At 48.0% G+C, this 13,746-nt stretch overlaps 1 protein-coding gene across 3 annotated transcripts in view; it reads right to left on the reverse strand.

The window, feature by feature from the left end:
• Positions 1-1,484: 1,484 nt before the first annotated feature.
• Positions 1,485-13,746, reverse strand: part of FGF18 (fibroblast growth factor 18) — a 65,843-nt gene continuing 53,581 nt past the window's right edge. For all 3 annotated transcript variants that reach the window (XM_090150953.1, XM_090150954.1, XM_090150955.1), the window contains one exon: positions 1,485-2,427. In XM_090150953.1, coding sequence (XP_090007079.1) covers positions 2,161-2,427 — 267 coding nt within the window. In that variant the 3' untranslated portion in view covers positions 1,485-2,160. The remainder of the gene's footprint in view (positions 2,428-13,746) is intronic.

Below are 13,746 nucleotides of genomic sequence, written 5' to 3' on the forward strand. Positions count from 1 at the left end.
TCCCCTAGAAATCAGCTGAGTTTCTCCTCCCAGAGGTACTTACACAGCAATCTACAGCCGCTCCCAGTCGCCCACCCCCAGCGCTCCTCTGAACTCTCCCCAAATCTCTCCCACACGCATCAATCTGAAGGCAGAGCTGAGCTGGCAAAGCCCTCCAGCACCCACCAACCATATCCACCACCACGCTGCCATCCTGCGAGGTCCAGCTGCGGGCTGCTCCCATGCAGTCAGGATGGAGATGGGCTGCCCAGCAGCTGCACGTGCTGGCTGCAGGTAAGGCATCACCTGGAGGGCTGCCTGGCTTTCCATCAAGCAGCGTGAAGTGACCCCACTCAGAATCACTCATTTTTCTCTGAGCTTGCGAGGTTTGGAGATTTGTTTCAGATAAGCATCCTCAAGTTTGCATGCTTATCTGCACCATCTCCCAAACGGCTTTGATCTGCAGGGTTTGGCTGCAGCTCTCAAAGTTATCATGAGAAAGCTTGTTCTTGGGAGAGCCGTTCTGATTAACGAGAAAAAGCTTTCTGAGTGGCTCTGAGCATCCCAAGCCCTGCCTGGAATCAAGGAGCACAGCCATGTGCGCATGCAAGAAGGCAAGCGAGCATTTCCTTAATGGTGCTTGGTTGTCCTTTCAGCTGTAATTTGAGGTCAACCACTTTGTCTTCCTTCTTTTTGCCCCTCTCCATTCAATGCTGTCTCACCCGCTCCACCAGGAGGGCCAGCACACGCTGTGTGCAAACACGGATGAGCGCTTTGTGCTGATGCATGGCTCTACATCACCCAAATCTCTGCTGAAGTCTCATGAGGAGAATGGGCCGCATTGAGGAGCGGAGCACCCAGAGGTGGGGAGAAACATGAAGGGCAAGGAGAGCAAGGAGTGGTCTGGGGGCTGGTCGGGGTTAGGATGAGTCTTAAAAGTTACAATATTGAATCCTGTCGACTCCATGGAAACCAATAGCACCTCTCCAGAGCTCCAGCAAAGGAAACACAAGCCACGCGTAAGTACGTGTTAATTGAGTCATATGCTAATTTTCCAGTTTACCTTTGCCTTGGCCAAGGCTTTAGGAAATATTTAGTGGGCTGAAAAGTATCAAATTTAAGTCCTGCTCTTGAAAAACTCCAGCACGTGTTTCTCCACTCTCGGCCCATCGCCCCACATAAGATTCCTCCCCTTTGGGAGCAATGAGGGAGAAGAAAGAAGACAGTACTGAGGAAAAAGCAGAATTACAGAACTGGCAATAATGTTTATAGTGGGGAAACCATCCCAAACATACGGTGCGGCCCTCACATCAAAGGTTAACAGCCATCAAAAAAAAAACTACTCAGCAAGGGGAACAAAGCATGAACAGCAAAAATATATACATGTGTTTTAAATAATTTTTTTTTTAATTGTTGAGGCAGTAATACTTGGTTCATGGAACTGCAATATACAGAGAGGTGAAATAAATAGCTTATATATATATAATATATATAATATAGCTGGTTTTAAAATATTCCCTTATCATTGGTGTACTAGGTCATTTTGTAGTCACTTGAATGTATTTAGCAGCATTCTCCAGAACTGAGCGTAATGCAGGATCACGGAGCCGTGACACCTTATGTCGTCAGAAAGGTTACAGAAGATCGATGCGTCGAGAACTCCACGCAAACTCCATCACTGCGGCACACACCATCTTGTCTCGGTCCAGCTTGCAGCAGACAATAAATAGATTACTGCAAAACTGGCAAGTTTCAGGGCAGGGTCTCAGTAACTTTGGGAAAGAACTTTGGTTTTCTTTGGCTTTATTTATTTATTTTTAATAATTACTTTTTTTTTTTTTTTTTTTTTTTTTTTTCCCTCTGGGGATATGCTTGAAAAGTTGTCCTTTCCAAAAAAAAGAGAAATAAGCACCTGTGTGTCATCAACAACAAGAAGTCAATTTAAATAGAGCAGTTCATTTCATTTTTCAAGTCACAATAAATCCCTAACAGCTTTTTCCCCAGCGTTTGCCATCTAGTCTTTTATTAATTTTTTTTATTTTTTTTTTTTTTAAACACAATGTACAAAAATAGAGCTTCTTCCTTATTTTTAATGTAAAAATATTCCTCTGGTGCAGGTTTTTTTTTTGTTTTTTTGTTTTTTTTTGTGGTTTATTATTGTGACACTTGTTTCATCTACTTTTAACTGGGGTTGGTGGGTCGTATTCTCTTAGTCCTCTTGGTGACTGTTGTGTACTTGAAAGGTTTCTGTATCTCCACTTGCCCCTTTGGGTACCTCTTCATAAAATGTACATCTTGCTGGTTTTCCCGGGTCTTGGGCCCTTTCCGTGGCCTCCCTTTTTTGGTGAATCCAACATACCAGCCTGAATATTTTGCTGACATCAGCGCCGTGTAGTTGTTTTCTAGGACTTTCTCAATGAAGACACACTCCTTGCTGGTGCCATCAGGCTGAAAAAGGGGGGAAAAAAAAAAAAAAAAAAAAAAAGCAATCGTTATCCAAATGCAAACTCAGTGACCATAACCCAATCTGGCATAAATAAAGTCATCTGAACCCTGGTTTTGGTTCAAACATCGCTAACAGGAGCAGTAACAAACCATCAGCTGAAACAGAAATGATTTAGAAAAAACAAAACATAGCCAACGTCAGTTCACCATCTTTTTGAACACTCCTATCCAAGGGCAGAGAGATTTTTCACAGACAGCAGTGTGTCCCATCCAGCTCCTTCATCTGCAAGCAACACAGGACACACTGCTTTGCATTTTCCATTAGAAAGGAGGAAAACTGAACTCGTTCCAAGGAAACCTTATGCTTATCAGGAAAAAAACAGAACTTCACATAGGCCAAATGACACACTTTCTACTTCTATTGCTCACTTTTCATACATTTTCAATATTTTCAAAAATACCTGATGGTACTGGACACTCCTGCAGCATCCCAGGCATGGCAGTGAGCAGATGAACCATGCCTGGAGCTCCCAGGGCAAGACAGGTGGATGGCTGGGGCCACAGACATGTGCTGTGTTCCCAACCCCACTCGGACCCCCAGCACCCCATCTGTTTGCTGCTGCAGGCCGGGGTTAGGTGGAAGCCAGCCCTGGCAGTGAAGCGGCATGGAGAGCAGTCCCCATGCCAAGCAGTTCCTCCAGGATGGGTCAGCATCCCATGCGCCTCCCAAACCAGTACAGCTTAGGGACTAAGTCCACTGTCAAAGGGGATGATATATAAGATGACACACACATATATATATATATATACACCTCTGCTCTTCTGCTCTTCCAGCATTTGGAAGAGGGTTTCATTTCTGGTGGAGAGAGGGGTATCAGCCTTCCCCCTATCCAGCTCAGCCTAAGAACAATCAAAGCTCAGGGAACTGGCTGAGGAGAGCACAATGACTCTCCTCTTTGCAGAGGGAGCCAGGGTTAGATGTAGAACTGGAGGTCAGACCTCCTGTTCCCTGAGCGCCCTGCCTGTCCCACCAGGACTGCTGCTCAGACACAGCGCAGTGCAAGCCACCTCCCCACCACTGCACACCAACGTGACAGCACCCAGACTCAAAGCACTCACTGGTCTGAGTCTCCAGCAGGAAGGGTTTGGCTCAGCCAGAGCCAAGCCTGGGTGCTGAGTGAGACCATGCATTCATCCCAAGGTGCTTTCAGGACTCCAAACTCTACAGCACCAGCAGCACTGCGGGGAGTTGCAGTGTCACCCAGTAGCACATTTCAGTCACTCAGCATAGAGGAAATTCTGTTCATCTATTATCACGTCTGAAAATACATTCTGTGCTTTAACTGTTGATTTAGTGGTGCTGCACTGAGAGCATTGAGCAGCACATAGTTTTGGGCATCAGAAGACAACAAGTAGCTATATGCTCATCCAGTCCTGGATGCCACCTCAGCCCTGGGTGTTTCACAGGCTCTGGACAGTGACCAACACACTACAGTGTTTCTGACAGGACTTGATCTAACGCTTAGCACAGCCAAAGGAAAGATTTCCAGCATGGCATCAGTCCAATCCAGCTCCCCAGTGAAGTCACATTCAGGTTTTTGAGAATTGCAAGCCTATGCTGGCTATCAAACTCTCTCCCTCCTGCACAAACACAGCAGTATCAGCTCCTCTGGCCATGTCTCCATCACATCTGCAGGGACACCAAGGCAGCGCTGAGCAGCACAGCACCACAGCTGCAGGTCATTGGGGTGAGGAGCCCACTGGGCTGCAGTGGGGCTGGATGCTGGGGCTGTTCCCAACAAGCACTGCCACAGCCTGGGGTACACCAACCCGAAAGCCATTAAAAGCACCATCCTGCTGAAGGGGCTTCATTACCACATGTCAGCCTCATTAAGAGCACACAACAGAGCAGGGCAGTACCAGGCAGAAGGTGTGAGAGAAGGAGCTGGATGGCTTCCTTCTGTGCAAACAGCTGACCTGGGCTGCACACCCCGACGGGGCTGAGCTCGGCCATACAACTGGCAAGCTTCACCCCACGCCAGGCACAAAGGTCCCAATTTTATCATCTACAATGCAAAGCCTGAAAACGCTTTAATGAATGGCAGAGGTGGGCGAAACGCAGGGTTTCAGGTCCTGGGGGGGTCATTCTCCGAGTCCTGGGTTTGATCAAAGCCACATGAGCGGGGAAGAGGAAATCAGTTGACACCACAGGGTTCCACCAGGTTTCAATGCGAAGCCATAAAACCAGCCCCGGGTTTCTCAGGGCTCAGCCCACGACAAACCTTTCACCAATGAATGGAGAACTTTTAAACAATACCATGGCTGGCTTTCAAATCCACCCAAGCCCAGGTGCTGATGAAGCGACCAAATCTGTACTGCAGGGCAGCAGGTAATTGGAGCGGCCGTTTCCCCGCGCTCGCAGAAAGGCCCTGGCGTTGAGCCCTGACCTTGTTGCTAGGAGAACCGCGGCGTTTTCATGCAATTTGGGAGGTTTCCGCTTGCACTGCAATGTCAGTTTCTCATGGAAAACGAAGACTGGAATTAAAAGAAAATGTGTGTGTAGGAGGGGGAAGTTATTCTATTCATAACAAAGAAGTATTTACTTATACCTTCAAATTTGCCAGCAGTGCCTAAGACAGAGACGGGAGGTGTAGGAATAACAAGGTGCAACTCGAGGCCAACCTCAGGGCTAATTTGAAGTAAACAAAGCGCATGAGATAAAATAATTTCGTTTTGGAAGAGGAAGAGCTAAATGATTTGATAACATGAAATTACAGCAACATTTACAAGTACTTCGAGATAAATGAGGATAAGGAGCTCACTCTTCCCCAAACAGAGCATTCCTGTACGTGCTACGGCACGCCTGAGACAGACAAATGATTTTCAGATACTTACAAGACGATTTTACAGCATCTGTTATAATCCCCAATAGCACATAAATCACTCACACACGTTACCTACACCATGGAGAGCTGGACCCACAACTGGGGCAAGAAGCAATTTACAAGGGCTCTCAGTATTTCTTGTCACCTTGTTTTCATCAGGTGCCCATCACTTCACCACGTCCTGCTCAAACAGCAGCACAGCACTCACTCTCTGGGTCTGTCTCCCTACCCCCTCCGTTCTGCACTGCAGAGATGGATGGAAAAGGGAGATGGTTTTTGCTGAGTACCAGGGCCTTTCAGGTGAAGATACCAGGCAAAAAGCAGACTGCCTGCCCTTCTCTGGAGCCCCGACGACACATCTGCCACCAATATGGGGTTGCATCCACTCCTGCAATCTCATCAGGGAGATGCTGCCAGGTGCACCTCATGCACACTCAGCAGTCAGGATGCACCTCAGCAGTCAGCCTTCAAAACTCAGAACTTTCTGGTTTGAACTGCTTCCTTAAGATAAAAAGGAAGAGGGGCTGGGAGCCGAGTGGGAGCTGCTGAGCGCTGCGGGAGGGCTCATAGCCCTGCTGCCCTGGCAGCCCCAAGGAGCACAGCTGGCATGAGGGATGCACACAGGGAAAGCGCAGGGAGAGGAAGCCCATTTGCAAAGCTCTGGCTGGGACCCTGCCCTGGGAGGATACGGACCTCAGCAGCACCAGGGATGCTGCCGTTCTACAACCCATGGGCACATGATAGGGGCTGAGGAAAGCAGATGCAGGCTGAGCTGGTCCAGCACATCCTGGGAGTGTCAGCTTTTGGTGGCACAAATAAAAACTTCACCTTCACAAGGAGCACATCACCAAACATCTCCCAGCCAACAGCAGTGCATGCTCAGCAGCAGGAGCTCAGCGCTCTGTCCCATCCACCTCTGCAGCTGGAGGGAGCTGAGGCTGCAGGCAATTAAGCAAGTAAATTAAGTTTTAAAGAGAAAAGGCCAATAGTGCATAACAGCTTATGATGTTTTCCTTCTTCTGGCTCTGAAAGCAGCCCTTCCCTGCTCTCAGCCAGCAGGTCTGCCTGCTGTCCACTGCCTCCAGGAGCTGGCCACGACCATGGAGTGCAGCAGGAAGGGCTGTGGGACAGAATCTCAGTCTGGCACCAACACCCACAGTCAGCGCCGGAAAGAGAAGAGAAATGGCTTTCCTGAGACCTCAGTTGTTGCCAGAGAAACCATCCAGAGCTTTTCTTTTTTGTTTTAAATTCATCCCTAATAGCTGTTAGATACGACAGCTGTTAGCCAGCCTCGTGATAAACCTATAAAATACCCAACCTGAAATCCACCTTCTGCAGACAGCTCTCAAGCATCATCCAGGCCTGCAAAGAAGTGAGCAGAAGGGCAGCAAGGCAGGCAGGGCAGCAGAGGCTTCAGCAGAGCACGGCGGTGACTGACTGCTGCGAGCAGCTTGGGATATATGGGGGCATCGCCAGCACCGAAGCAGAAAGCTGCAGCAACTATAATCCCTGTACCACACAGAGATTGAGCAGCAGCAGTCACCCAGAGCCAGGAAGGGACATCTCTGCCATGGAACTGCTCACGAAGCCTGGACTTGCAGCCCACGGGCAGCGGAAGGCAGCAGAGCTCAGGGAGGTGCCTTCAAACCAGGGTCTCTCCATGTACCACAAACATACTGAGGAGCACTGGATTGTTTGTGCAGAGCATTTGGCGACGGTCTCTCCAGTATTAAACACGAAACGCCGAACTGACACTAAAGCAGAATTAAGTGCCAAAGCATTTGCTGCTTCTGCAATTACACTCCGGCACGCTTTGGTGCTCCTCCCCGCTTTCCTTTTTATGACCCAACTTGGCCTTATTGTAGTTTTGCTTTCTTGTTTTAAGTTCTCCAAATGGAAAGGATCAAAGGGCCCTTTGTTGTTGTGGCACCGCTGCCACTAACAGCTTGCTGCTGGGGGGACCTCGTGGCAGCTCTGCCACCAGCCCCAGCCAAAGCACTAGCAGGTGCACAGCCGCCTCCTCCTCCTCCCCATTAGCCCACAGCACTAAGCCACCTGAGCAGCTTTTTATGGGAAAGGGAGGCCGGCGCAGGTTTTCTCATTTATGCTTCACAAATCTTGCTCAGTGGGCACCAGCAAATCCAAACTTCCTCGGCTTTTAGAGCAACAATAAGCTCGCACAAACGGCGTGGATAACGATGCTGCACGGGGAGAGATGCCTCCACAGCTGAAAGGTTTCTCTGTTTGCAAAGATCAGGGCACAAATTAAGCCCCGCCAGTAATGCGGTGTTAAGCTGCTGTTAGCTAAGCTTATGTTCAAGCACTTCCCCTCCCCTCCAAGCCACGCTGACATCAGGAGCTCTTGGAGAAGGCTGCGGTGACCAAATGCACGGTGATGGGTTGCGGTTAGGAACAAACAACAAACCGTGTGGAGCAACTCTGGTACAGCCCAGGAGTGCCTGCTGGGCAAGACCCAGCCTTACAATTGAGATCAGGATAACCCCCCTGCCTAAGGTTTCCAAATGGCCTATTTGGAACCCAGCATTCTGCCAGGAAAAACCATGAAAACGGGCCCTTTCTGCATCCCTCCCTCCTCTGCACACAGCCAGGCACTTCCCAAGCGCCGTGCTGGGTTCTCACACCACCCCCAGGTGAGAGGTGCCCCCGCGGAGCACAACAATTATTTCAAAGGACTGCTGAGAATTTCCCTCTAATGCTGGCACTGTTATATTCACACACTGCACTCTACAGAAGAAATCCTGCCCTTTGTTTTCAACATTTCAGAGCGGTGACAGCATGCAATGCTTAAGTTTCCAGGAGACGTGTGGCTCAGCAGTCCGAAGGAGCCACAAAGAGCCATCCCCAGGTGAGGACCAAAAGCACCCAGCATCCCTGATACCCCATGTAAGACACCAGAGCTGTGCACACAGCAGGAACACAGCAGTGTGTGATCTCAGGAAGCACGGTACTTTGGTGCTTTTTGCACCAGCCCAGCTCCAAGCCAAACAGATGCGTTAACACTCAGAGCCTCCAGACTCACTTGGCGAGGATTGGAAAAGCCTGAGCGGAGGAAGGTAAGGCAGAGCCGTGCTAAAATAGCAGCTTTTAGCACTCCCACCTCTCTGCGTCCACACACGCCTTCTAAAGGCAGGTCAGGGAGTGGGACAAGCGAGGCAGGTGCAGCAGCAGGCACACATGGCTCCATCAGTGCTGTAGGGGAAACCACCCCTCGCACACAGCCAATCTGAGTGCTGAGGCCACTGAAGGCCAGGCCCAGCCACGCTCGTGCACTTTATAGGCATTATCAGGACAGATCTGTCATATGCATCCTGACGCTCAGCACCCAAGATTTATGGCCAGGCCTGCTGACCACAGAGACACCTCTTGACCCAAATGCACATTCTTGCTCCCAGCCCAGGCTGTAAATCAGGGAAGCTGCATCCATAACTGCCAAGAGTTACTCAGCCTCGTGCACGCTTCCTCCAGCTCTCTGCCCTCTGAACCTGCCCAATCCTCCGAGGAAAATACTTAGGAGCCATGATGGGCAGTTCAATAAAAGTGTCTGCCAGAGCAGCAGAGAGGTTAATTATGTACACAGGACATCTAAGTGCATTCAGAAAGCAGGGGAAGTGATGCAAAATCTATGCAGCGGGGATTCTCCAAAGAGAAGGTACTTCTGCCTTCAGAAGCTAGTAGAGCCCATTACACCAGTAGAGCCCATTTTTGCACACACCTGTCTCTAGGCACCAGGCATTCCAGACAGCATGCAAAAATGGGCACAGTCTTGGATGCGTGGGGTGGGAGCTGCAGGCTTCACACAGGTGAACCAAGCAACACCATGGCTGTATCAGAACATGCCTCCCAACCTGCTGCAAATATATCAGCAAATATATTGCTATCAGCACAGCAGGAAGGCACATGTCCATGATCGGAGCAAATTGGGATGGCTTCATCTGGAAAGATGCACATTTGGTTAATAGAAATTCCTAACTGCGTCTCAGGGAACTACGTGTACTTACTAGGAACAACGAGAGACTTCAATCAATTTTTAAATGAACTTCATGAAAATTTAAGAGAAAATCATTTAAGTCAGTACCTTAGGAAAGAAATGCTGCAGGAGACCTGAAACCACGGGCACAATTCAGACATGACATCTGAGCAGACCTGTGGCACCCACCATTCCCTACACCTAGCTGATCCAGCTGAATTTCTGCTTCTCATTGCTAACTGAAGGACAGCCTGGGAAGGTATTGCTACCCATCCCTACAAAGATTTGTTTGGTTAGATACACTGCTGGGCTTTGCTCTGCTTTCCCAGCCTCAGCAGTCATTTTCAGTCTCCACTGAGACCCCGTGGTTTAGTTCTGAGCTTACAAAAGGTATCTGAAAACAGCAGTGTATTTTGTGTAGGCTCGCATTCATTAGGTGGGGACCCATGGCACTACAGAAACACTTTTAAACACTTTTAAACAGTGTCTAGACAAGAACTGGAGCAAGAACACAGGACCAGAACATTGCTGATCTTGTAGCAAATCTGGTAGATCCTACATTTGTGTTTATTAAACAAACATACGCACTGACTCTTTAAGTTATCATTTCACACAAGCACAGTCACCATCAGCTGACATTCTGGTAGTGACATCAATTTCCCCGAGGCAAGCTTAAATCAGTGGAGTTTAGGACCAAGGGTGGTCATTGATTATCTGCAGGATGGCGTTAGTTCTCTCCACATCAACTTATATAACTGAGAAAAAAGAGAAGCCCATGATCAAATCAAGTGCTACCCATAAATCATCGAGAATTGCTGCAGCCTGCGAATGACACGTCTCCTTTTGTAAACAACAAATGCAGGGCTTTAAAGGCTTGTCCTTCTTTAGGAAAACATAATCCCTTTCTATAAGTAATAACTAACACTTTTCTGTAAGCAAATAAATTCAATTTGATGCAAGCATCTGCACCAGACACACGCAGCATGCCCTCTCCACCCAAAGAGGGTGAATGAGGCAAGAGCGGGGCTCAGGGATGATCATCCCCTCTCAATAATTGTAATTAATGTTTAACCCTAGGGAACTGCAATACTCCAATGTCACACACAGCTGCAATCATCAAGAAACTCAGGGGACAGGATGTTAGCAGCTTTATGGTGACACTTGCTCCTTGAACACAAAAAGGATTAAATTAAATTATCACGCAGCTTTCAAGAAGATGGCATTTCTTCCCTGGGAGGGGATACACAGCTTTCAGCCACAGGATAAGAAGAAGATTCAGAAGCCAAGCTTACAAGTCTGCTCTGCAATGCAAACCCTGACTTTGCAAAGCTGCACTCTCGGAAAGAGAACTGGTGGTCCTTATGAACATCCAAAGGAAAAATGCAGTTTGCTAAAAAGGAATCACAAGAAAACTGGAAATTTATTACATGGCTCTCAGGTGACCAGACACACAAATGGGACTCCTTAGCATAAAACCAGTGTCACGAAAAAACATATTTTTCAAACAAAAAGAAGAGTGGCTGCCAAAAGGGACCCAACCTTTTGCTTTGTTTTTGAACAAAGGCTTGATTTAAAGTAGTTGGCTGTATTGAGAAGGCTCATTTAACCAGAGATGCAGACACATGCCTGGAAGGTGACTCTGAGGGCCCTTGACCACAATGGCCTGACCTGTGCAGTGATGAAATGAGCACCAGCCCCATCCCGGACATCCCAGTGCCACCCAGGGCAGCTCTGCTTGCAGGACATCAAATGTCACTGTGCTCCTCTAACCCCAGTTTGGCTGAAGCTAAACCTCCTGTCCTTGGCTAGCCTGGGAGGATTGGCATCCAGTAGAGGTACGCAGAGAATGCATTACCTGAAGGTAACACAGAAGGACTTAGCACAGACCTTAAATATTCACATTACTCTTTTAAGATGCTAGATATACAACCGAAAAATACAAATGTGCTGCCTGGTAAAGCAGCTAAGCTTGAATCCAATCCCAGCAACATTGTACATGTTTAAATGTACTTCATAACCTCACAGATTTCGTAATCTGTGACCTCAAACTATCAGAGCATGCAGGTAAAAATGTATACTCAGCACCCAGAGCTTTGAAATCTTTGGTGACCAGGTAGCAAAGGGAAGACACAAAGCTCCCTCCATGCAGTGCTATGGACACAAAAGCCTCCTGGCTCAAACAGCCTTCAGAGCATAAGTATCCAAGCATGCATGTACAAACACAGCCCCAGGCCAGGCTGTTAAGAATTGATGCAGTTTTTCACCATTCATGAAATAAAAGTCTTCTCCATATAAGCAAGATTATTCCATCTTCTCAACCTCTGGTGGACTGTGTGAGCTCCAACACCTCCAGAATCTCCCATCCGTCCCCATCCTCCCTGCAGACTGTCCCACCTCCCCAGCCGTTCAATATTCATCAGCATCCATAAAAGCTCTCTCCCTCTTCTGAATACATGGAGCTTCAAAATGACCTCTGCTCTGCCCACAAAACCAAGATCTGCCGCTTGCTGTCCCACAACGTCCCAGAACATCTAAACTCCTTCCACAAAATTCATTCCCCACATTCACGTCATTTTCCCCCCTCTTTTCCACCTCCAGAGAACCTTTTAAGTAGTGTGCTGCTGTAAACAAACTGCCAAAAGCACAGACCCGGGACAAGGCCCATTGCTAACAGCAAACAGAAATGCTGCAAAGGTCCAGGTACAAACCCCAACCACTTTGAAGGAACCACTGAGCATCTACGTCCATTTGCTTTTGTGCCAAGGCAGCCTCAGCACAATAAACACTGGAAAGTAATTTCAGTGGGCTCAACCATAAATGGCTTTTGGGAATCATTACACGGCTGTGCCATTCTCAGCAGGGATTCCTGGAAATGCCGGGTAGCACTCAGCATCAGTTGGCTGCCCCAAGCCATGCTGCTCAAGGACAAGAGTTGTCCCAGTGTGGTTCCAGGTATGCAAACGCAATGTACCCATGCCAACCCTCCTACAGACAGGAGGAATCTTCACAGCCTATTAGGGAAGGTGCATGATGGTCTGGCCAGGTTTTTACACATTAAACCTAGACAAATAACACGACAGAACAATCATTGTGTGTCCACAGCCTGGAATTGTATAACAACATCCCTACCGTTATGACTACAAACCCCCTTATGCAAAGCACTTCTGTCCAGCACCGTAGAGATGTGAAATTACAATTACAATTACAAATGAGTTACCAGACGCAAATACCATCAGCATTCACAGAAGTTTGGACATGATGCTTCTGCTGGCCCAGCAATGGAAAACAAGCGGCAGAGAAAGGCTGCAGCATTATCAAAAGCCTCATGACACTGGGGGCTGAGAACAGAGGAGGGTGATTTCAGCTTCCACTTCTGCTTTTAATTTTACAAGAATGTCAACTTTTAAGTTTTCAGTACTAAAAATCGAGATTTTTTTCCACTGGTTGCAGAAAAAAAAAAGTCTGATTAGGCGAATGCAGAAGACTAATCATTCACCCAGCTGAAAGAAAACTGGCTTTGTCATCTCATCAGTTTTAGGCCTTTGTAGTCCTGGAGTGTTGAGTTGAGGTTTTGGAGCACTTGAGGTTACTTTTAGGTCAGGTCCACATTCTGAGTTGTTGGAGGTTGTTTGGTTCCAGGTTCCATTGGGGTGTTTATTTAAATCACTAAAACTAAAACAAACTAGAAGGGCAGCACAAGCCTGGGAGCAGTTCATTTTAAAAAGGACTGATTCCACCCTATGTGGAGAACCAGACTGCAGTCCAAAATGAGATCGGAGTGAGATCCAGCAAAAGACATGTCAAGTTTTTGTTCTCAAGTGAGAGGCCAAGTCAGGATAGTTTATGACTGAACATGTCACAAAGAGATCCACAAAACACGTGCTGTTAAACCCAACACTCCTCTGTTTCTGGTTTTGTTTTTGATGCAAGTTCAGCAATTGGTCCCAGAAATCATTAGGTTTTACAAGCCCTTCTGTCAAGCAACCTGAATGCTGTGCAACTCCGTGAAAAATCCTGGATAAGCATCAAAACTGTGCAAAACGCATATTGCTGCCCCAAATCCAAAATGCAGGGTTTGGACAAGCACACTGAGGAGTGCAAACACCTCATCTACAGCATTAGACTTCCAAACGAAAGCCCTTGCCTATAGGAATCCTAAAAGCAGGTGGCTGGGTGCCCCACAGCTCCAGCCCGTGCTGAGCTTGCCTTCGCAATGCTCAGGGCTATTGGGACAGCAGTGGGAGAGCCACAGCCCAGCCCTGTGCAGAGCATCCTCAGGCAAGGCACCAACCAGGCTCTGCTCCCTTCCCTGGCTGCCCTTGTTCCCGGGCTGTGCAGATCCTGGCTTTACAGAAATGCCCTGTTCCAAAATGAAGAATGTTGATCCAGACACATGAATCCACCCAGTATCCCCACCCAGGTAAGACTCCTGTCCTACACAGGCTGGCT

Source organism: Phasianus colchicus, chromosome 15 (genome assembly GCF_987193195.1).
Source record: "Phasianus colchicus chromosome 15, bPhaCol1.hap1.1, whole genome shotgun sequence".
In the NCBI taxonomy this organism is placed as follows: Eukaryota; Metazoa; Chordata; class Aves; order Galliformes; family Phasianidae; genus Phasianus; species Phasianus colchicus.